At 38.6% G+C, this 24,010-nt stretch overlaps 2 protein-coding genes across 7 annotated transcripts; one reads left to right on the forward strand and one right to left on the reverse strand.

Annotated features, from left to right (window-relative positions):
- Positions 1–273: 273 nt before the first annotated feature.
- Positions 274–8,437, forward strand: LOC124866405 (sialoadhesin-like). Of its 2 annotated transcripts, XM_047362179.1 has the most exons (8): positions 329–469; positions 603–742; positions 926–1,008; positions 1,099–1,304; positions 3,256–3,519; positions 3,688–3,984; positions 7,671–7,773; positions 8,097–8,437. In XM_047362179.1, the coding sequence occupies exons 1-8, from the start codon at positions 418–420 to the stop codon at positions 8,158–8,160; spliced, it is 1,209 nt and encodes a 402-aa protein (XP_047218135.1). In that variant the 5' UTR covers positions 329–417; the 3' UTR covers positions 8,161–8,437. The 2 variants fall into 2 exon arrangements, with proteins under 2 accessions (XP_047218136.1, XP_047218135.1); XM_047362180.1 differs by lacking the exon at positions 3,256–3,519 and having other exon boundaries at positions 274–469.
- Positions 8,438–12,163: 3,726 nt separating this feature from the next.
- Positions 12,164–18,104, reverse strand: cd22 (cd22 molecule). Of its 5 annotated transcripts, none has more exons than XR_007037708.1 (7): positions 17,920–18,101; positions 16,667–17,014; positions 16,364–16,585; positions 13,511–13,798; positions 13,217–13,321; positions 13,102–13,135; positions 12,165–13,002 (listed from the first exon to the last, which is right to left on the reverse strand). XR_007037708.1 is itself a non-coding variant. In XM_047361653.1 (7 exons), the coding sequence occupies exons 1-7, from the start codon at positions 17,951–17,953 to the stop codon at positions 12,964–12,966; spliced, it is 1,044 nt and encodes a 347-aa protein (XP_047217609.1). In that variant the 5' UTR covers positions 17,954–18,103; the 3' UTR covers positions 12,166–12,963. The 5 variants fall into 5 exon arrangements, 4 of the variants coding, with proteins under 4 accessions (XP_047217608.1, XP_047217607.1, XP_047217610.1 ...); XM_047361653.1 differs by having other exon boundaries at positions 12,166–13,002; positions 13,243–13,321; positions 17,920–18,103; XM_047361652.1 differs by having other exon boundaries at positions 12,164–13,135; positions 13,243–13,321; positions 16,667–17,011; positions 17,920–18,104.
- Positions 18,105–24,010: the final 5,906 nt, after the last annotated feature.

A 24,010-nucleotide genomic window follows, 5' to 3' on the forward strand; every position in this document is an offset into this window, starting at 1 on the left:
GACGAAGTGGGCACGAGAGCTCCCCCTCTGAAGTGACCGGCCTCTGCTGATGGACACACTGTCCCACATGACAACGAGAGCCGAATTAAGCACATTTTAATAGTGACTGTGGACATGTCAGGTAGTTTTGACCTCGTTAACTCAACAGGGGTGCTGCCTTATATACACAAGGGTATAAGCAGTCTGTGGCTATGTGGCAATATCCTGATGACATGAAAGCATTGACATCAGCCAAGTTCCTTATTGATAGATAAAATAAAGGGAAGCTGCCCTGGAGACAGAGAAGTGAACACAACAGTGAACAGACACTGACAGAGACGAGCATAAGAAAAATATTAAAAAGCAACAGAGGAAAAGGCCGGTGAAGCTACAGGAAGGTGAACAGACAACGGGAGGAGGACATCAGCAGGTGGAGTCATGGCACATCATAAACAAAGCTACAGTTTTTGTATCATTCTTTGTATGAGAGGTAAACACATTTCTGATGTATTCCAGCATTATCACAGGTCATCCATGTGAATTGAAGCGAAGTCAGCAATGTCCTTAACTCTTGTTTTACAGTTCTATATTTTGTAATTTAAAACCTATTCTTCCTTGAACAGGTATTCTGGCAGGTGATTGGTCAGTTCTTCTCCCCTCCAGTCCCATATGTGCTGTGGTTGGTTCTTCAGTAGTCCTCCCTTGTTCCTATGACTACACACTTAGCTCTGAAGTCGGGGCAGATGGGCGGCTCTCTGCACAGGTAATAAAGAAGGCATTGTTTCTTGTAGCCAGAGATCTTGCAGTAGAGATCCCTTTCTGTGCGAACTTCATGTGGTTCAGATATCACAACGGATTGGTTGTTGGCAAACTCCAATGAATAAACTATTCTCACAAGTGATGTTTGGTGCAGTTGTCTATAATCTAATCAGTTGTTCTTTTTTAGACAGGAGGTAATGAAAAAGGACAGGAATACAAAGTTCTGTCTGAGATGTGGTGTCTCAGAGACAGTCGCTGCATTACGGAAAAGTATGACTCGTGACAAGAAAACAAAAAATCAAGCCAGTTTTCTGTAAAAATTAAAATTTCTAAGTTTGTTTCTCCCTATGTCTGTGTCAGATATGTGTTTCATAGTGCCGGGATCTTCAGTGATCCATCTTATCACAACCGGGTGCAGTACCTGGGACAACCAGGAACCAAGAACTGCTCTCTGAGGATTTCTGATCTCAAAGAGTCAGATAGTGGAACCTATGTATTTTACCTCATCACCAACCACACAACTGAGAAGATGCCTCCACAGACTGGCATACAACTCTTAGTGGCAGGTGAAAATATTATTTCCATTCTATTATATTTATACTAAGAAATTACTGATACAGTTAATTTTATTGTCATCAAAATTAATATTAATTATCAAGTTTTATTATACGCTAAAGAAATTACAAAGTTTTTTTATCTGGCATATATTTCAAGATGGTTTTGTCCACCTCTTCATTTATATTTTTAATCTACTATGTCTTTAAATGATTCTTTCAGTGGCTATTGTTTAATGTAAGTATGTTGGTCAGTCAGTATATAGTACATAGTATAACTTTTAAATAAAATTCTAACAATATAAAAACGTTTACTCATTTTATGTCTAAAATATTTCCGAAGCAGAGTGGTATTAGTAGTTTTTTGTTGACAAGGTACCGTTTTTTTTTTTTTTGTAAGCTTCAGTTTGACGCCGTGTGCTTTTTGTAGAAAGCAGAACTGAAACTTATCATTGGCAGTTCAACATAAAAATCATAACATGAAAGACCCACGGCCTTACATAACTTGTAAAAAGTTAAACCAGTCAAAGAAAAAACATTGTTTTTGTTATTCAAAGTAGTGTGACAAGCCTTGTGAAACCGGGCGATGTTTTTTGTGAGGACATTTTAAGGTTTTGAAACTGAAACCACGAAAGATCAGCTCTTCTCTAGACACAAAATAATTCAGCTCATTTGAGGAAGAACTGTTTTCTTTCTTTGTTTTTTTACCAGACATTTCTGTCTACGTATGGTAATAATTATTACACCTTTGTGCAACAGTTATGTGGTTTCTTTGTTTCTCATGTTGTTTTATCTCCTCGTTTCTCCTGTAACATCATTAACCTCAAGCATTTATAGTCTGTATTTCATAGCTGGGAACTAATCATTGTTTTGCAAAGCTCTAGTAGGTCTCAAGTCTTTGTGAATTAAGTCAGAAGTCAAGTCATGCAGGCCTCCACACAAGTCAAGATGTACAAGTAAACTCCCAAGCCCTAAACTTTTAATTCTGGGCTGTAAACAAGTCGTTTGACAAATCGTGTAATTTAATTACAGCTTAGTAATGAATACTTTCTTAAAATACATAAACGCTTCTTAAAATGTGTATTTATTTGCCAGAACAACTAGCAAGTGGAACTGATAATAAACAAACATCAGAAAAATCAGTGCTGATATTGCATTTCAGTGTAAATGGTATCCATACTCTAAGTATTTTTAGGTTTCGGTCCTCGTATCTCTTATTGAAATGACTGCTTAACTGATAGTAACTTCATTAATGCAGTTTGTCTTCTGCAGAGCTAGCTTTCTGATTTCAAGGTTGATTTGTCTGTTTTTGGTGGTTTACATCAGAGTGACAGCTTCTAAGCTGACTAAGTTCAAATATCGAAGGACGTTGGATATTGTTTCATTCATTATATAGCTTTTTGGTCCACCGATGTGGAATTCATTTCATTTTGACCACTCTGCAATTTATGCAAGCAAATTAAATGGCTGTGACTGGTTCCAACATTGCCATACTTCTTGTACTGTATTTCTTTTCTGCAACTTGACTGCATGTTGTGTAGATCTGGAAGTTAGTATAAGCTGGCTGGAAATTCACAGTGAACAGTTTATTTAAGAAATGTGTCCAAGTTATGACAGAATATTTAAGATTAACAAATTCTCTGTCATAACTTGAGAAAAAGACTGTTTTCAAAATTAACTCATTAAAGCATTGACTAATAAAGCATTTACTTTTTATTGTGACCATGTTTAAGTTAATAATATCAGTATAGACTTACAACTGAATGAGTTTGAAACCACTTCCTGTCATAATATACATTACATATTTCCTTAAGATGGGTTGAATGATCTAAAACTAGAAAAATAACATGTAGTGAGGAATTTAAATTGTTTATTTTGCTCATTATTTTTATAGTCATATAGTTAGGGCCATGAAAAAGTGTTTTTCATTCAAGTTCCTTTCCTCGCCATTATTTTTTACCAGATTCCTCCAGAGCAGTTGCAGTTTCAGCAGGTCCATCCCATGTCGTCCTTGAGGGTGTAGCCTTAAGCCTGGCCTGCTGCAGTCCAGCAGCCACTTCACAAGGCCAGTTCAGATGGTACAATCAGACAGATACCAGGGTTGTACATGTTGGACAGGTGTGGAATACCCGTCAAGTCACATCTAGTGAATCTGGTAGCTACTACTGTCAAATGCAGACTGAAGATAAGATGCAAAGATCAACAGTTCTGACCATCAATGTGCAATGTAGGTGAAATGTAACCCCGGAACGATTCTATGACATCTTTAGTTATACTGAAAACAGTTTTAAAGATATGTTTCTGTCTACTACTAAATAGAAAAATGATAAGTGACTTATAATGAAGAGTCTTATAATATTGGAAGTTAATGTCCTTTAAAACCAATTTCCTCTAGATCCACCTCGAAATACTATCATCTCTATCATGGGAGCACAGGAAAATCATCCTGTGACTCTGACCTGCAGCAGTGAGGCTAACCCACCGGTGCACACCTACGTCTGGTACCAGGGTGCAGCATGTCTCCCAAAAGCAGACAAAAGCTTTAATCGAGGAAGAAAAACCCAGGCCACACTAAGAGGGAGAGGCACAACATTCACCAACATCACCACTGAGGAGTATGGACAGCACTGCTGTGTAGCCCGTAACAGATATGGATCTCAGAGTTACAGTATAACTCTAACAGAATCTAGAGGTAGGTGAATGAAGAGCCTTGAGCTCATATTTAAGGGTTTACTTTTAAGTTGTTTGTTATGAAGCCAAATGTGGGGTGTATTGAAAATGTATTTAGGTAAAACATTTATGGATACAACATAACCACAGCACTGTAGATTTAGGCATTGTTGGTGGCTTTTCCTACATGTCAAATTGACCCTCCCATTATTTATATCATAAACAGTACAGACCAAAAGTTTGGACACACCTTCTCATTCAAAGAGTTTTTTTTATTTTCAAGACTATGAATATTGTAGCTTCACACTGAAGGCATCAAATCTATGAATTAACACGTGGAATTATATACTGAACAAAAAAGTGTGAAACAACTGAAAATATGTCTTATATTCTAGGTTCTTCAAAGTAGCCACCTTTTGCTTTGATTACTGCTCCACACACTCTTGACATTATGTTGATGAGCTTCAAGAGGTAGTCACCTGAAATGGGTTTCACTTCACAGGTGTGCCCTGTCAGATTTAATAAGTGGGATTTCAAGACTTATAAATGGGGTTGGGACCATCAGTTGTGTTGTGCAGGAGGTGGATACAGTACACAGCTAATAGTCCTACTGAATAGACTGTTACAATTTGTATAATGGCAAGAAAAAAGCAGCTAAGTAAAGAAAAACAAGTGGCCATCATTACTTTAAGAAATGAAGGTCAGTCAGTCCGAACAATTGGGAAAACTTTGAAAGTGTCCCCGAGTGCAGTCGCAAAAACCATCAAGCGCTACAAAGAAACTGGCTCACATGAGGAGCGCCCCAGGAAAGGAAGACCAAGAGTCACCTCTGCTGCGGACGATAAGTTCATCCGAGTCACCAGCCTCAGAAATCGCAGGTTAACAGCAGCTCAGATTAGAGAACAGGTCAATGCCACACAGAGTCCTAGCAGCAGATACATCTCTAGAACAACTGTTAAGAGGAGACTGTGTGAATCAGGCCTTCATGGTAAAATAGCTGCTAGGAAACCCCTGCTGAGGACAGGCAACAAGCAGAAGAGACTTGTTTGGGCTAAGAACACAAGGAATGGACATTAGACCAGTGGAAATCTGTGCTTTGGTCTGATGAGTCCAAGTTTGAGATCTTTGGTTCCAACCACCGTGTCTTTGTGCGGCGCAGAGGAGGTGAATGGATGGACTCTACATGCCTGGTTCCCACTGTGAAGCATGGAGGAGGAGGTGTGATGGTGTGGGGGTGCTTTGCTGGTGACACTGTTGGGGATTTATTCAAAATTGAAGGCATACTGAACCAGCATGGCTACCACAGCATCTTGCAGCGGCATGCTATTCCAACAGGACAATGACCCCAAACACACCTCCAGGCTGTGTAAGGGCTATTTGACCAAGAAGGAGAGTGATGGGGTGCTGCGCCAGATGACCTGGCCTCCACAGTCACCAGACCTGAACTCAATCGAGATGGTTTGGGGTGAGCTGGACCGCAGAGTGAAAGCAAAAGGGCCAACAAGTGCTAAGCATCTCTGGGAACTCCTTCAAGACTGTTGGAAAACCATTTCAGGTGATTACCTCTTGAAGCTCATCAATAGAATGCCAAGAGTGTGTGGAGCAGTAATCAAAGCAAAAGGTGGTTACTTTGAAGAACCTAGAATATAAGACATACAGGTCCTTCTCAAAATATTAGCATATTGTGATAAAGTTCATTTTTTCCATAATGTAATGATGAAAATTTAACATTCATATATTTTAGATTCATTGCACACTAACTGAAATATTTCAGGTCTTTTATTGTCTTAATACGGATGATTTTGGCATACAGCTCATGAAAACCCAAAATTCCTATCTCACAAAATTAGCATATTTCATCCGACCAATAAAAGAAAAGTGTTTTTAATACAAAAAACGTCAACCTTCAAATAATCATGTACAGTTATGCACTCAATACTTGGTCGGGAATCCTTTTGCAGAAATGACTGCTTCAATGCAGCGTGGCAGGGAGGCAATCAGCCTGTGGCACTGCTGAGGTCTTATGGAGGCCCAGGATGCTTCAATAGCGGCCTTTAGCTCATCCAGAGTGTTGGGTCTTGAGTCTCTCAACGTTCTCTTCACAATATCCCACAGATTCTCTTTGGGGTTCAGGTCAGGAGAGTTGGCAGGCAAATTGAGCACAGTGATACCATGGTCAGTAAACCATTTACCAGTGGTTTTGGCACTGTGAGCAGGTGCCAGGTCATGCTGAAAAATGAAATCTTCATCTCCATAAAGCTTTTCAGCAGATGGAAGCATGAAGTGCTCCAAAATCTCCTGATAGCTAGCTGCATTGACCCTGCCCTTGATAAAACACAGTGGACCAACACCAGCAGCTGACACGGCACCCCAAACCATCACTGACTGTGGGTACTTGACACTGGACTTCTGGCATTTTGGCATTTCCTTCTCCCCAGTCTTCCTCCAGACTCTGGCACCTTGATTTCCGAATGACATGCAGAATTTGCTTTCATCCGAAAAAAGTACTTTGGACCACTGAGCAACAGTCCAGTGCTGCTTCTCTGTAGCCCAGGTCAGGCGCTTCTGCCGCTGTTTCTGGTTCAAAGGTGACTTGACCTGGGGAATGCGGCACCTGTAGCCCATTTCCTGCACACGCCTGTGCACGGTGGCTCTGGATGTTTCTACTCCAGACTCAGTCCACTGCTTCCGCAGGTCCCCCAAGGTCTGGAATCGGCCCTTCTCCACAATCTTCCTCAGGGTCTGGTCACCTCTTCTCGTTGTGCAGCGTTTTCTGCCACACTTTTTCCTTCCCACAGACTTCCCACTGAGGTGCCTTGATACAGCACTCTGGGAACAGCCTAGTCGTTCAGAAATTTATTTCTGTGTCTTACCCTCTTGCTTGAGGGTGTCAAAAGTGGCCTTCTGGACAGCAGTCAGGTCGGCAGTCTTGATGAACCAGGCTGGGAGTTTTAAAGGCCTCAGGAATCTTTTGTAGGTGTTTAGAGTTAACTCGTTGATTCAGATGATTAGGTTCCTAGCTCGTTCAGAGACCCATTTAATGATATGCTAATTTTGTGAGATAGGAATTTTGGGTTTTTATGAGCTGTATGCCAAAATCATCCGTATTAAGACAATAAAAGACCTGAAATATTTCAGTTAGTGTGCAATGAATCTAAAATATATGAATGTTACATTTTCATCATGACATTATGGAAAATAATGAACACAATATGCTAATATTTTGAGAAGGACCAGTATTTTCAGTTGTTTCACACTTTTTTGTTCAGTATATAATTCCACATGTGTTAATTCATAGTTTTGATGCCTTCAGTGTGAAGCTACAATATCCATAGTCATGAAAATAAAGAAAATTTTTTGAATGAGAAGGTGTGTCCAAACTTTTGGTCTGTACTGTATTTACACAGTAAACAACCAAATACAGCAGAAGTGGGCCTTAAAATAACTGTAATAAAGGTGGTAATGAGATCACATGTGGATTGTACTGTTTACAATAATCTGCAAAAGTATTAAATTGCTTGAGCATTTTCATATTAATGCATTTCAAACACAAGTTTCACCATATTTTATTTGGATATCTTGTGAGCGACCAACACAAAATACTGCATATTTGTGAAGTGGAAATAAAATGCTTTGTGGTTTTGATGCATTTTACCAATAGAATCCTAGAAGAACATTGAGTTCACTTTAGTCCTTTGCCCATTACAGCAACAACTCCATCTGATTCTTCAGGAAGCAAACTGGTGCTGATTGGAGTAACTGTTGGGATCCTGCTTGTTATTGTTGCCACAGTTGCCTTTCTGCTGACAAGGTGAAGCCTTTGCTCCTTTTAAAATCATTTCCCATTTCAAACACCTTCAAAGTAACAAGACTGGGACTACTGCTTCCATGCTTCAAATAAGCGTCATGAATAAGGCAATGTCAACTTTATGCAAGGTGTGGTAGTTGTTGTTTGGATGAACAAACTACATCGAACTCTGTTTAAAAGCAGGGTTTTTCAGATGTGCATATATGGAGTTAAAGGGTTTATGTTATGTGCATAAACAGTCTTTTAGCTTAAAGAGGTCATACAATATACTAAAAAGATTGCCTTTGAGGTTAGGATCACTTACAATAGTTTTGTTTTGCTTTCAGGAGAAAGAAGACAGCCAGATATCAGTCATATGTCCTGACTGGAACGGCTGTCACAGAATCGTAAGGACTCAGAGTGCAAGCAGAACTGATTTTATTCTGTATATCAGCACATTTGTTAAGACCTTCTGGATACATGAGGAAATCAACACTCCACATGTGGTAAACTCTCCACAGCTCTGCCGTTACACCATACAACCTATTCTTGGATTTTTACAACATGCTGTAGATGACAGAACTACTATGGAGGGCTAAAAGTGCCACAAATCCAAACAACAAATAAGGGATTAAATCCATTTATGTAACTAAGAATTTAAATAAAGCTTGAACTAGACACACACACACACACACACACACATATATATATATATATATATATATATATATATATATATATATATGTCCCTTTCTTCACTATACATGGACTGGGGGGGCTGCAAATAGCCCTTTAGGGGTTTAATAAAGTTCTCCTGACCTCATATTTATCTATATATGTTAAAGGTTTAGATCATTTATTGCTCAATTAAGTAATTAAAATGTGGGCATCTAATTAATGTTTTTATTAATTATATGGTAAAACCATACATTAATATTTTACTAGTTTTTGAATTATTTCATATTTCCTGTGCAACAATAACTAGTTATGTACAAGTAATAAGATAAAATAAATATTTGATTTCCATATTTATTTATCTATTTAGGATAAAAATAGCTTTCTTGGACTTGTTTGGATGTCATGAGCAAAATTCTTTTTTTATATTTGGCCATAGTATCCCTCAAGCTTTTACTTTCCTTTTCTCATTTTTTTCTTTTTTGTTTGTGTGTGCTAGATTTAAGTGGACTGAGCATTTTACATTTTACTGGAGTGAACTAAATGCATTCAAACAAAGTCAGAAGTTGTGTCAGTTCCCAACTCATTTTTGTGTTGGGGGTGTGGGAGTTCTGGACCACTGCTTTAAGCATAATCAGGAAAAACTTAGCTTTAATATTAGGCCACTAATGTTTTCATAAACAAGCCTAATTTAACATTCTTGCTGAATATTTGATGCTTGGAGGGCCCGATCTTCCGTAGCCAATGCACCTGGGGCCTGGGACTGTTCACCCAGTTGTCCCCTCCTGTCAGTGTACAACCACACTTCCTCATAGAAATCCAAAACGGACTCACTGTTTGAGACTGTGAGACATGTTTCAACTGTCTTCATTACTCCACTTGCAGTTCCACCACTGTGCCACCATCTGGTTCCCCCATTTATTTCTGGCTGCTTGCAAATTGAACCATTTCTGATTTTTACATTATGGGTGATGACCTATTTTGTCAGTTAATGTACATAAATTATAAGAAAACAAATAAATGTGAGTTTGGTGTATTTGTTTTGTTGATAAAAGGACACTTCCTCCTCCCGGTGATTTATACAAGGGTGTTGCAGTTGAAACAGATGTGAATTTGAATACAGGACAGGACATCCTGCAGAGATTGTTACAGATGCAGAGCACAAATATCATCTGCAGTTGTTATTTTCTTTGATCGTTTTCCAACAAGGTCTGTATAAGTCATTCCATTTGTAAATTCCTGAAGAAGCTCTTACTAAATGCCTGATGTTCCATGGTTAGTGTAAAAATAATGACAGAAGACACAGTGAGCACAACCAAATTAGAAACTCCAATCAGTCAGATTTGTTTCTGTAAACTTTGAGTTCTGATAAGATACTCACCAGAACATGAAGAGGAGTGGGGGAGGATAAAAACCAGGAGGACAGTGACCCTGCTTCCTGCACAACCAGTTACAGGAAACATTTGGAGATCAGTTCTTAGCCTCATCAGTTTATTTTTAGAAATGACCTTGTCAACCAGGACTGAATATGTAAAGTGTTCTGTTTGTTTGTAGAAATGAAGTGACAATAGGAACATTTATCTTACACCAGTGACAGGACAAAGAATTGGATTAGGTATGTCACATTTTGTCAGGTTGAAGTTCTTGGAGTTGGACCCAAATGCAGACAGGGAGGCAGGAGCAGAATGATGAGCTGAAAAATGTAATTAAATAAACACAAAGACCTACAAGGCAGACATAAGGAGAACAAGGTATGGAACGTGGACAAAACTGGCTTGGAAACTGTAACAAAAACAGTATAATCCAGCCAAAAACAGTAGGAAAACAGAAATTTAGCTGCATAGAGGTGGGGTGATAGAACAGGTGAAGGCTATGGAGTCAATGAGGTGCTGCAGGTGAATGAAATGATTGCATTGTATCTATGGCAGAAGGTGGAAATAACTAAACCTGAAAGAGCTGAACAGGGATACAAGGAAAACTACAAAACATGGGGGAAACACAAACAGAGATTTAAGAGAAATAAATCCTATAGAAAAACAAAACCCTACAGATTGTTGGGACCCACAGCCATGGATTTCAAGGTTAAACTCCGGTACGGACTTTTCTGGAACTTTCAAAATAAAGTGCATTAACCTTCTTCCGGCACAGCCAGGAAACGCGACAACTGCGGACTTCCTGTGACGCCGCTACCCAAATAAAAGCACAGCTGTTGCTACATCCGCCCTCTTCCAAACGGCCTCTAGTGGGACCGGATAGGGGAGATGTCTCTTTGCTAGCAAAGAGACATCAGATGTGTATCTGGACATGTGTACCGGATACACATCTGTGTATCCAGTATTTTCATTCATGAACGGGGAAATTAAGGTGTAAGAGTTGCTTACTTTTTTCCTCTGAGGGATGTGAAGCAAATTGTCCCAGAGAAGTTCCCCACAGAGACGCGCGGTCTCCCAGTCTGAAAGGAAGACAACAGAGACCCCATCACCGTGCAGTGGCGTTGGCGGACAACGAGCCGTTCTTCATCCACAGCTGGAGGTTAGCGGGAAGCTAACACTTTGTTCACTGTGGATACCTTCTTCAAACTTCATCTTTTGGACAACATTCCTCACCACAGTTCAGAGGTTAGGTTTGGGCAGATTAACAGTTAGGACAAAATGATCTAAACGTTTTTCATTTTATGAAGTTTTGTTTGTGTGAAACTCGGCTACCTTAGTACTAGCAGGCTATCTGCAGCACACGTGCCCTGTTTTGTGTACTTTGTATGTGTTTAAAGTTAAGACAAACTTTATTTAAAGGGTGATTTTAAACAGAACATTGATCATAACGCGCCGTCCGCGCTTATGCATTTTAACCCTTTTATTAACCGAGGTATTTTAAAGGTATGTGTTGATTCTGGTGCTAAGCTATTAGCTTCTTTTGTTAGCTCAAATGCTAACCGGTAAGAACACGTGCTTGCGACTAAAGAGTATTTAACAGAAAGGTTGTTAGTTTTCAAGCTAGTGAATAATAGTCCCTGAACATCATTTACTAGATTTGATAACTAAGTAAACACTATTAAGCCCCATTTCTCCAGAAAGATTTGGCTCTTTCCAAAATATTCCCTTAATAATATTTCTTCATGGATTGAGAAATGGTCATCCAGAAGGTTGGTTTTATTCAGCAGATCATTCTTTAAAACATTATTTTATTAAAATAATATTTTATCTGATCTTGCATTGTGAAGGGTTGTCTAAACGTTTGCTAATTATTGCCTAAGTTAGTTCCAAGACTAACTTAACTTCATTTCCAGATTCTTCAAGATAATCCTTGGTTCTCAAACATAAACATTGCATGGTAATATTGCAGCACTCTTTTGGTCAGGGTTTTCAATCATCTTTAATCAACTCGTTTATATTGTACATAGCCTATTAGTCTTCATTATTCTTTAATTCTGCTTGGTAGTTTAGTTGGAGTGTTTTAGCATAGTAAAGAGTTTGTTGATTGAAATATGTTTGACTTTGAGTTGACTTATTTTTGTTGATAAATTCTTGTATTTTAAGAAATTGTGTGAATTCATTCCATATATGTGCAGAGTTTATGCTGTTCAATAATGTCAGAGCTCGTCTCACACCTTTTCTATTTTGTCCTAATACAACCCTTAACAGACCGAAATATTATTTGATAAAATATTAATATTAAATAATATTTTCAGATTAATAATCACAAGATCGTAACAGCATTTGCTTTACAATGCTTTGTTTTTTTCAACAACAACAGGCATCACTGCCTCACATTGAACAATTTCTCATTTTAAAATCTTAAGATTCATGGAACAATGGAAAGTATGAAGCATTCTGTATTTACGATTTAAAATCCAAGCACAACATTGACACAACCCTAAAAAAATCCTTGAGAAATTTTATTACATACAAAAAAATATATGTTCACAACAAAAAATAAAAGCGTGAATGTTCTGGCATTTTGTGAAGCTATTGTGAAGCTATTATAGGCAGTCTGAATTACCATTCAGACTAATGAAGATTATAATTGCTATTAAAACCACTCTATACTTAAAAGTAAACTTTAATCAGTCTATTCCACACCATTAATAACATTTTTCTATTGAGTTATATACAGAACAAATATTAATTGGTAGAGTAACAGTAAAATAACATTTTTATCTTCACCTGAACCTGCAGACATTAAATATAAATCCCAAAGGGGCAGTCTTGGCTAGTTTAAACAATCAGTGATTATGGAACCAGTCACTGCACAGTGACTGAACCATTTCCACCACTGAAGGTAACACAAACCAATGTTCAAATCAGGTATAAAAATAACAAGCCTTTATAATGAACATCAATATTGTTTGAAACAGTAAACATCCGCTCTACATTGAAACTCCATGCAGTGTTACACAGAGAAAAAAAGAAAATGCACATCAACACTGCAAATCATGCAGCTTAATTAAGCTTCATCCATGTGTCAATACTTGGTAAAACAAGGATAACGGTTCTTTTGTTTTTTTTTTGCTCATTTCAAGGGTTTCAAAGCGCAGTTTTTTCATCCAAAAATTACATTTTCATAATCATTGCTGGTATTCTGAAAAATAAGAATACTAGATTAGACACCATGTGACACTGGTTTCATTTCCTGTTTTGTTGAGGGTTTTTGTTTACCCAGAACTGTTCCATCTCTCACCTCTTTGTCTGCATCAGAATGACGCAGATGCTTCCTTTAACAACAAAACAAGAGGCTTTTATGAACTGAACTCTTTTCACACAATCCCATTTCAGGGAAACAATAATTGACTCACAATGATGGCTGCTCTGTGTTGCCTACCGAGCCCAGATGACAACCACTGGTAGCACGAGCAGAATAATTACAATAATTCCAACTGCAAGGACAATGAAAGGATGGACTGGGAATAAAAAGGCAAAAAATCAGGAGAAATTATTAAAAGTATATGTTTTTAGCAGAGGAATCCAGTACCTTGTAGTTACAGTATAGAATTTAGACAGTGGAGGAAGAAAAACAAATTCTAATTAACATAAATAAAAAAATAAATCAATCAAGACTGTGAAGGCTTTGGTTTCTCCAGCATTCTCACCCGTTTCTTCCACAGTCAGCAGCACCTCAGCTGAGCGGCTTTGTCCCACACGGTTCTCGGCCTGGCAGATATACGTTCCACTGTGGGCCAACTCCAGAGAGGCAATATTCAGCACCTGCCCTGAGCCTACCTGCAGTTCAGAAGTGGAGTTGGAAAAATAGCTGCTGTACCACCAGGTGTAGGTTTCTGCTGCAGGGTTGGCAGCACTTCTGCAGGTCAGAGTCACACTGCTGCCTGCTAACAGCAGGCTAGAACGATTCACCTCCACTGACACATTTAATGGAGAATCTGCATGAAGAACACAATAATGGTTCTGGTAAAAGTTCTTCACTCTGTTCTGTTTTTATGGATGGGTGATGCAGAACATTTAAGATGTAATACACACAATGCCATGCAAAAGTACACATACTCTTTCAACTTTACATTTGTTTACATTTCAACCATAAACCTTAATGTACATATTATTTTATGTGATAGAGCAAAAGAAATCAGCACATTATTGAAGTAGCAGAAAAATGCTGAAAAGTTTTCAAGTCTTTTGCAGCCTCTCACTGGTTTTCTACAAGGATTATCCTGCATTTAGCTACACCCATCTTCCCAGTGACTCTGACCAGCTTCCCTGTTCCTGCTAGAAAAACCACCCCACAGCATGATGCTGCCACCACCACATTTCAGCGTGGTGTGTTCAGGGTGATGAACAGTGTTAATTTTCCATCAAATATAGTGTTTTGTATTTGGGCCAAAAATGGAATTTGGTCTTACCGGACAAGAGCACCTTCTATTTCCTGTTGCTGTGGCCCCTACATGGCTTGTGACAAACTTTAAACAAGACTTCCTTTGAAACACAACTTTCTTTTTAAAAGGCTTCAATAAAGGCAAGATTTGTAGAGTGCACAGCAAATGATTGCCCTGTCAACAGATTCTCCCACCTGAGAGGAGGATCTCTGCAGCTCCTACAGAGTTACTGTGGTCCTTTTGGCGACTTCCCTAAATAATGCTCTCCTTTCTTGGCCTGTCAGTTTTGTGGAAGATCGGGTCTTGGTAGGTGTGCAGTTGCTCCTCACTCTTAATTTTTGGATCGTGTATTGAAGAGTGTTCTGCGAGATGCTGTGTTTCTTGGTCTTTATGATGCTGTTTGCTCTCTAAGGTTTTCTAACAAACCTCTGAGGCCTTCTCAGAACAGCTGTGTTTATAACAAGAATAATTAAATTAAAGTGGGACTTTGTTTACTAATTAAGTGACTTCAAAATGCAGTTGGGTTGACTGTATTTTTTAGGGGTATCAAAGGGTAATGAATACAAATGCACAGCACATTTTTCAAAGTGTTATTAATAATAAAGATATCAGAAACGTGACAATTTACTTTTTCTTCTCAGTTATGTTCCATTTTCTGTTGGTCTGTCACAGAAAATCCAAATAAAACACATAGGCGTTTATGGTTGTATTTTAACAACATGCAAAGCACAATTAGATTTGATGTCTACTTGTGAAACTTGAAATAGTCTGAATATAACATCTCAGTAGTTCTTGTTAAGTTTATACAGGGGTTGGACAATGAAACTGAAACACCTGGTTTTAGACCACAATAATTTATTAGTATGGTGTAGGGCCTCCTTTTGCGGCCAATACAGCGTCAATTCGTCTAAGGAATGACATATACAAGTCCTGCACAGTGGTCAGAGGGATTTTAAGCCATTCTTCTTGCAGGATAGTGGCCAGGTCACTATGTGATACTGGTGGAGGAAAACGTTTCCTGACTCGCTCCTCCAAAACACCCCAAAGTGGCTCAATAATATTTAGATCTGGTGACTGTGCAGGCCATGGGAGATGTTCAACTTCACTCTCATGTTCATCAAACCAATCATTCACCAGTCTTGCTGTGTGTATTGGTGCATTGTCATCCTGATACACGGCACCGCCTTCAGGATACAATGTTTGAACCATTGGATGCACATGGTCCTCAAGAATGGTTTGGTAGTCCTTGGCAGTGACGCGCCCATCTAGCACAAGTATTGGACCAAGGGAATGCCATGATATGGCAGCCCAAACCATCACTGATCCACCCCCATGCTTCACTCTGGGCATGCAACAGTCCGGGTGGTACGCTTCTTTGGGGGTTCTCCACACCGTAACTCTCCTGGATGTGGGGAAAACAGTAAAGGTGGACTCATCAGAGAACAATACATGTTTCACATTGTCCACAGCCCAAGATTTGCGCTCCTTGCACCATTGAAACCGACGTTTGGCACTGGCATGAGTGACCAAAGTTTTGGCTATAGCAGTCCGGCCGTGTATATTGACCCTGTGGAGCTCCCGACGGACAGTTCTGGTGGAAAAAGGAGAGTTGAGGTGCACATTTAATTCTGCCTTGATTTGGGCAGCCTAGATTTTATGTTTTTTGGATACAATCCGGGTTAGCACCTGAACATCCCTTTTTTAGACAGCTTCCTCTTGCGTCCACAGTTAATCCTGTTGGATGTGGTTCGTCCTTCTTGGTGGTATGCTGACATTACCCTGGATACCGTGGTTCTTGATACATCACAAAGACTTGCTGTCTTGGTCACAGATGCGCCAGCAAGACGTGCACCAACAGTTTGTCCTCTTTTGAACTCTGGTATGTCACCCATAATGTTGCGTGCATTTCAATATTTTGAGCAACACTGTGCTCTTACCCTGCTAATTGAACCTTCACACTCTGCTCTTACTGGTGCAATGTGCAATCAATGAAGACTGGTTACCAGGCTGGTCCAAATTAGCCATGAAACCTCCCACACTAAAATGACAGGTGTTTCAGTTTCATTGTCCAACATCATTGCCCTGTACAACCTGACTAAATATTGTCATGGTACTCACACCAAACATCCAGAGCCACTGGGTCTGATTGCACTGATTTTAGTTCTTCAATAGCACATGAATAGTTTCCAGCATCATGAATCTTGGCCCTAAACTCTGGTTCTGTCACTATATGTCCATCCCTGAACCAGATTATTCTGGAGCTTTGGCAAGCTGTGCCACATTCGAGGGTCACATTGTCTCCGGCACTCACCCTCCTGGGGCGTATGCTAGCTTTCAGCTCTGGAGATCAAGCAAAGAAGAAAGTTAAACAAGGAAAACATTTAAAAAAAACAAAAAAACGTTTATGTAAAACTATTTTACCTGTGACAGAGAGATGCACTGATCGTTTACTATTCCGTCCAAACCTATTTGTGTCAAACCAGAAGTAATAATATCCAGTGTCGTCCTCCTGAAGGTCTTGAAGAACCAGGCTGCAGTTGTGGATGTGGTCACCTCGATATGCAAATCGATTTTTATATGTTGGAAGGACTGAAAGCTTAACACGTTCCCAGATGCCATCTTGTAGCATTCCTTTGTACCATGCAGTCTCTCTGACAGATTCATCATCTGGGTAGTTGTATGAACACTTGAACTCCACTGATGATCCCTTCAGAGCACAATTATCCTGGTTTTCAAAAGTCACGGACCAAACCGCACTGACTTTCTCTGCTAAGAAATATAACATTTAATTTCCATTTTTCATTAATGAAAAAGAAATGTCATTGATTATCAGTACAGTTCTGAAAAAAAATGTTACAGCCCATGATTCAATAGAGCCATTTTTTGTAGCAATAACTTAGTCTTTCAGTTTGGTGTTGCTTTATTGGTCAAGACTATATGTAGCATTTTTACAGTTTTGTGTTTAAAGTTTATTTGAGCTCTTTATATGTTCACTCCTCTCTGAAGCAAAAACTGCTCAAAGTAAAATGAACATGATAGTCATGCCAGTACATGTGTGTTAACTTCTCACCAGAAGTATATTTAAATAAAATGTCATGTTATCAACAGGGATTTAACTGTTGGCAGATATATGTAACAATGTAACAATCAAGTTGTAGCTATAACAAAAACAAAATGAAGTCTGTGCAAACCCCAAATTGAAACTGTGACAAAGACAACAGAAAGGAAGATCACCCATCCCCACCACCATGTTTGAATATGACATGAAAATAGCAGAGCTTTGTTAGTTTAAACAGAAAATGTCTGAAGATAGTTCTTCAGACACCATTTTAGTTTCAGTTTTTCAGTGATTTACAGACTATGTGTAGGTATCCAACATTTAGGCTGGTTGGATGAAAGTTTTGAACAAAACTGCTTTGACAAATGTAAGTCTGACATAGGTCTAAATCAAGAGTTAAGATTAATTTTAAGTCTGCTGCTCAGCACAAATGTAAAAATAGTCATGCATTTCATATTTTTAATTATATACACACATACACACACATATATATACAAGAATACATAAATATGTATACATACATATATACATATATACATACATACGTATATATATATATATATATATATATATATATATATATATACATACATATATACTGTATATCTTTTCTTACCTTGCTGCAGTAGTAGACATATCAACACAATCATGTTGTACACGAACAGGAAAGCACAGCGGATTGTTCATACATCAAAGCAAACAGCAATGACAGGGCCCCCAAACACACAGGTCTCCTAGGAAAAAAAAAAGTTATTTGAGGACATTTTAAGTGGAAGCCTTTCAAAAGAATGATTTGTAAGCATTATGGAAATCAGCTAGGACAGAATGGGAGGGGTTAGTTGGTCTCTAACCACATGATAAATTAGCACCATAATCTGAAGTTTTTGACATTCACCTTTCACTACTGAATCAGTGTATTTATAGAGTTTTGATTTCTCTCCTGCAACTCTTTAATGTGGCTACCAATAAAAAGTGCTTTGTAAAATGTATGTATTCCTTTTGCACTTTTCCACATTTGGTGATATTACAACCGTGACACCGTCAGGGAGGAATAACCCTGGCCACTCCAGTGCCCCCCACCCCCTGATGATGTAAATTGTTGGTTTAACGACTGAAGCTGAGTTGTCCACGCGTCAGCGAACACACCTGACTTCTCCTTTAACCAACTGTGACTTGTGTTCATTAGAGGGTGACATGGGAGTGGATTTTCTCTCCTGTCCCTTCCCGCTCCCACATAAAAATGTCTTGTCCCAATCCCAGGCCAGCATAAAAAAAATCTTGTCCCATCCCACTCGTGATAAATTGACTCCCACTCCCATTTAGAATGACCCCCACTCCTGTGCCACTCCCATTTTTGTTTTCTTCATTTAGTCTTTTGGGAATTTCTTTGAAGGACCAGTTAGGTCCCTGTTTTTAGCTGTAGTAAAGCCCAGTTAAAATAAAAAGAATAATAATGAAGAAATAATAAATTATCAAACAAGGAAACAGACCATGCCTATCTTAGTTGAATAAACAAAATGTACCTAGTTGTATTTTACTTATTTATTAAGTGATTGTTTCCTTTGAACAATGACATCACTTTTATGTTTCAAGTTGCTGGAACGAAAGAAAAAGTCACCTAGTAAGAGAACTGTACTTGGTGAACAAAAGTGCAAAAAGACATTACCTTCATAATTTAGAAACTGTACCTCAATGGTTCACAGCCCTGGTCCTCAGGGACCCCTTCCCTGCAAGTTTTAGATGTGTGTCTGCTCCAGAACACCTGATTCAAATTCTGACATGACCTCCTATACAGGCATCAAGAATGGAGGGTCAAACTGGACAAAATTAATACAATAAAATCATCATTAAATAAATAAATGTTCTGAATGTCCCATAAGTGAAGTAAATGTAACATTAAATGTGCCATTAAATTAAAGGTACCATTTATTTATTTAATACATCATTAAAAAACAATAAATGTACCATTATATCATGAAATGGACTATTATGCAATTAAATGTGCCACTGAATAATTAAGTAGAATTTTAAAGTTGACATGACGTAATTAGTGGTACACTTAATATTTAATGATGTATTAAATAAATTGTACATTTAATGGTACATTCAATTTTTTTCTATTTCACAACATATTTAATATCTTCCCTTTATGAAGCCTTTCTACGGAGCCCGCGATGGGACATGGGGGAATTTGTTCTCTTTTGCGTTATCTCGCAATACTTTGTGGGAGACCCGTTTTTGAGATTTATTGAGTTTTATTTTGAAATCGGCCTTGAATAAAATGATCTTCAATCAGACTTCAATCAGACACAAGCTGTCAAACTACTGAACTCTGGACAATAATACTACACGAAACCACATCTCTGACACTTTATTTGCTTATTACTGCTGCGTGATGTGTACTTTTTTTTTTTTTTTTTTGCACGTCATTAGTGTTTTTGTTTTTAGTGTTTTTGTTTTTATCGTGATTTGAACAGTTCTTCTTATCCTAAGTATTTCATCACATTGTTGACTGCGTGTTAACCTGCATATGACAAATAAACCATATTATTGTCATATCATCGCTGTTTGTTTTGTGAGCAGTTTGTCAAATGTGCTGCTCTTCCAAAATCCACAGCTTTCTCAAGGTGATTAACAACTTTTGCGAGCGAACGCAAAAGTATTGCGTGGGCCTTTCCCCTCTACTGTGGCAAAAGCTCTTAAATATTTAGAGCACATGCAGCAGTTTTGTTGGTGAGATGAGATTTGACAGGTGTTGGTACTTTTGGTTTGATGAAGAGATGCAGGGTTGATTTAATCCAGAATCTGCCTTAAAAGTGTCCCTTAATCACTGGTGAACTTGATTACGACTAAACACGTTTTACAAGCAGCAGACTGCGTGTTAAAACCGCTACATTCAACTCTCCTGAAGTTCGGTAATATTTGCGACTTTCCTGTCAGCTCTATGAGTTTAATAGATAAGTCCTTACTTCTGACTTTACGTTACAAATCCAAATTTACCACGTCCAGTTCTCCACCTGCGTTTGCTTCCTCCATCCTGAACGCAGGTGGAAAACATCGATCAGAAGCACTGTTGGCTTGTGGGTCGTGTATATGGGGTAAGAACGCTGTCAAAAACAATGTGTACGTAAACACGGAAATGTGTGCATATTAGTCAATAGTTGTGCATAAGTAAAATCCAAAAGAGGTATTGTATATTTTCTCTGTAAGAATACAAAATAAAATGTTACAGCTTCAAGAAATTACAAACACAAAGTTCAAGTTTACAGTCGTGGTTTATTCTTTATGAATACAATGTGCTATAACAGTTTATGAATACGATTTATTTTCTTTGAGAATATGAATTTACATCAGCGACTTGGTGTCACCTGATCTCAGACTGATTAGTGGAGCACAGAGTTAGTCGATTCGCGTTGTGCATGCGCTGTCACACTCCTCACCGCCAGTAAACGTAGTGCCAGAATGGGAGATAATTCAGTCTAAAAGGAATATTAGGAACAGAGTGGAGATAGGGAGGAAATCAAGAGTATTATAAATAAAGCATTGTTCTTATTTTTATGAAATACAAAACTAAAACATAGAATATGGTGGGTGGAATTATACAATGATGTACAGTAGGTGGCAGCATGCACCTCTGAATTTGTTGCGAACTGCCAGCAGAACAAGCGAAGAAGAAGAACAAGAAGCAGCACTAGCGCCAAGATGACGGACCAAGAGCATATATTAACGACATTAAGACATATATAAACTTTTTAACATTACCTGGCTTTGTACCGTAATTTCTTGGTCCGTTCTTTTGGCGCTAGTGCTGCTGCTTCTTCTTCTTCTCATACGCGAATCGACTAACTCTGTGCTCCACTAACCAGTCTGAGATCAGGTGACACCAAGTCGCTGATGTAAATTCGTATTCTCAAAGAAAATAAATCGTATTCATAAACTGTTATAGCACATTGTATTCATAAAGAATAAACCACAACTGTAAACTTGAACTTTGTGTTTATAATTTCTTGAATCTGTAACATTTTATTTTGTATTCTATACAATACCTCTTGTGGATTTTACTTATGCACAACTATTGACTAATATACATACATTTCCGTCTTTACATACACATTGTTTTTGACAGCGTTCTTACCCCATACATATAGTTCGCTTGACTCGCATTACACTACACACTACACCCCTCTATGAAGTGTGTACTTTGTATAAGTGCATATAAGGGTTGAAGTGCGCATGTTACAAGCGTGCAAAATTGGAGAATTGGGACAGTAGGGGTTACGTCATCGACGTCACCTCTGCACCGTAACTGCAACATCAAAAAGGGCGGGAACCAGCGCTGTTTTCACAGTCTTGCTGCTAAAAAAAACTATATAAAACTGCAACAAGCAATTGTTTTGAGGAGAAGAAAGTGCAGGAAGCGACGGAGGATTTTACATCAGACTCTCACCGTGCCAGTGTTTGTTTGAAAGATAACTAAAGTGTTATGGGCTACTGACTGCCCAGACTCAATCTGAACCCAGTGGTTTCTTACAATGTTGAGCCTGAAAAACCAGTAAAAATATATATTTGTTGGTTTGCTGTCTAAAGTTTACGCAGTTCTTATTATTCTGATTTGATGGCTGGTTACGTTGACGGTTGTGATTGGTTTTTGCTCAGAACGTCATCTGTAGCAGTGAATTGTGGGTAATATACTTCGGCGAAGTCCGCTTAGATGCGGGCTTCGCTGAAGGGCGGATGTGGGGCACAAAGGGGGTGGGGCTAAGGACGACTGGAAAGTTGGGACGCACTCGAACCCATCAACGGGAACGCGCAATTCAGGGACACAAGGGTAGAAGTGCGGAGCTGTGCGGGTATTGGGGCCACTGTGCTTCTTGGAAAAAAGTACACAATGGCGGCGTCGATCCAAGTTTTTCTTCTTAAAGTTTATAACAAAGTGTGAGTTTTACATTTCCAAAGACAATTGATCCTAGTTTATTTTCCATCCTATTGGTTAGCTCCCGCTCCCGTCTGCTCCCGTCCATGTTTTATCACTTCTTTACTAATGCTGTCTCCCATCCCGCGAATCCCGTGACCCGTGGGATTCCCGAAACAATGTCAGCCTCTAGTGTTCATGTCACAGTACTACTTTTGAAAGTCTGCAAAATATGTATTTGAATTCATTTTAATTGTGTAATTTAAATTTGTTATTACTACCCAGTGTTTAGTAAATAGTTTACATAGAGATTATTATTTTTAGTGTATACATTTTAAATAATTTCGTAATGTTTTTCATTTTCTAAAAATAAAATCCTGTTATTTAAAAAAATAAAACTATTGTAGGCAGTGAAACTTTAAATGCTCATTTCTAGTCAGTCTAAAATATATATTTGTACAAAGGAAACAAAGGACAAATGGTCTATAATAGTTTTTTGGTTTTTTTCTATTACACAGTAATAGTACAACATCACAGCATTTTTCAGTCAGTGATTGATTTTGAGTTTGGGTTGCCATCTTGAGATTTTCAATTGTCCTATGTGCCCCACACCCCCACAAGATGGCCTGTGACAAACTCTAAATGGGACTGCTTACAGCCTTCTTTCAACAATGCCTACTTCCTGTCATTGTTCAACCAAGGCAAGATGTGTGCCATACTTATCTTCAGATGTTCCCACCTGAGTTGTGGATCTCTGCAGCTGCCCCATAGTTGGCTTCTCTGATGCTGCCAGGAGGCTCCATTTGTCCAATGTGTCAGTTCAGTTGCACGACAACATGTTAATGATTTTGCCGTACTCTTCCCATTTTAAAATGATGGGTTGAACAGTTCTCAAAAATGTTCAAAACTAAGGCTGTTGTTTCATAACGAAACCCGCTGTAAACGTTATAAATTAATCGCTGTTGTGTCTGATTTGTTCCTTGGGCTTCAAAATGCTGCTTGTTCTGTTCTCTATAATCCCACAGAATAGCTGTATATATGTTTAAATCACAAAGGTGACCTCAACTGACTTGTAATTAGGTTGCACTGGGTTTTATTTACTGGTATCAGGGCTATAATTGAACCAAAATTTCTTCACTTATCTGTGGTTGACGACATTGAGCATTTCTTGACCACATTTGAGAAGATGGCCCAGGTGTGTCGCTGGTCGAGAGGAGAGTGGGCTGTTCGTCTCATCCCCCTGTTGACAGGGGAAGCTCGCACAGCTTTTGTTCTTATGGATATATCAAACTCGGAGAACTATGACAAAGTGAAAGAAGCAATTCTGGCAAAGTATGAGATCACTGCTGACACTTATCGACGCCGCTTCAGGTCCCTGAAGGTTGAACCAGGTTCACAGACTTTATGTAAGATTGAAAGACTTTTTTTCAAGATGGGATAAACCTGAAAGATCTACTATACAAGAAATAAATGAGCAGATACAGGGGTTGGACAATGAAACTGAAACACCTGGTTTTAGACCACAATAATTTATTAGTATGGTGTAGGGCCTCCTTTTGCGGCCAATACAGCATCAATTCCTCTTGGGAATGACATATACAGGTCCTTCTCAAAATATTAGCATATTGTGATAAAGTTCATTATTTTCCATAATGTAATGATGAAAATGTAACATTCATATATTTTAGATTCATTGCACACTAACTGAAATATTTCAGGTCTTTTATTGTCTTAATATGGATGATTTTGGCATACAGCTCATGAAAACCCAAAATTCCTATCTCACAAAATTAGC

This window comes from Girardinichthys multiradiatus, chromosome 3, assembly GCF_021462225.1.
Source record: "Girardinichthys multiradiatus isolate DD_20200921_A chromosome 3, DD_fGirMul_XY1, whole genome shotgun sequence".
NCBI lineage: Eukaryota > Metazoa > Chordata > Actinopteri > Cyprinodontiformes > Goodeidae > Girardinichthys > Girardinichthys multiradiatus.

Coding starts and splice junctions, on each gene's coding strand:
- LOC124866405 (XM_047362179.1), top strand. CDS start 418: ATGGCACATCATAAACAAAGCTACAGTTTTTGTATCATTCTTTGTATG. Junction 1,305..3,255: donor CATACAACTCTTAGTGGCAG/GTGAAAATATTA, acceptor ATTTTTTACCAG/ATTCCTCCAGAGCAGTTGCA. Junction 3,985..7,670: donor AACTCTAACAGAATCTAGAG/GTAGGTGAATGA, acceptor TGCCCATTACAG/CAACAACTCCATCTGATTCT.
- cd22 (XM_047361651.1), bottom strand. CDS start 17,953: ATGATTGTGTTGATATGTCTACTACTGCAGCAAG. Junction 17,015..17,919: donor ATGTCTACTACTGCAGCAAG/GTAAGAAAAGAT, acceptor TATATTTCTTAG/CAGAGAAAGTCAGTGCGGTT. Junction 13,799..16,363: donor AGTGGCTCTGGATGTTTGGT/GTGAGTACCATG, acceptor TTCTTCATGCAG/ATTCTCCATTAAATGTGTCA.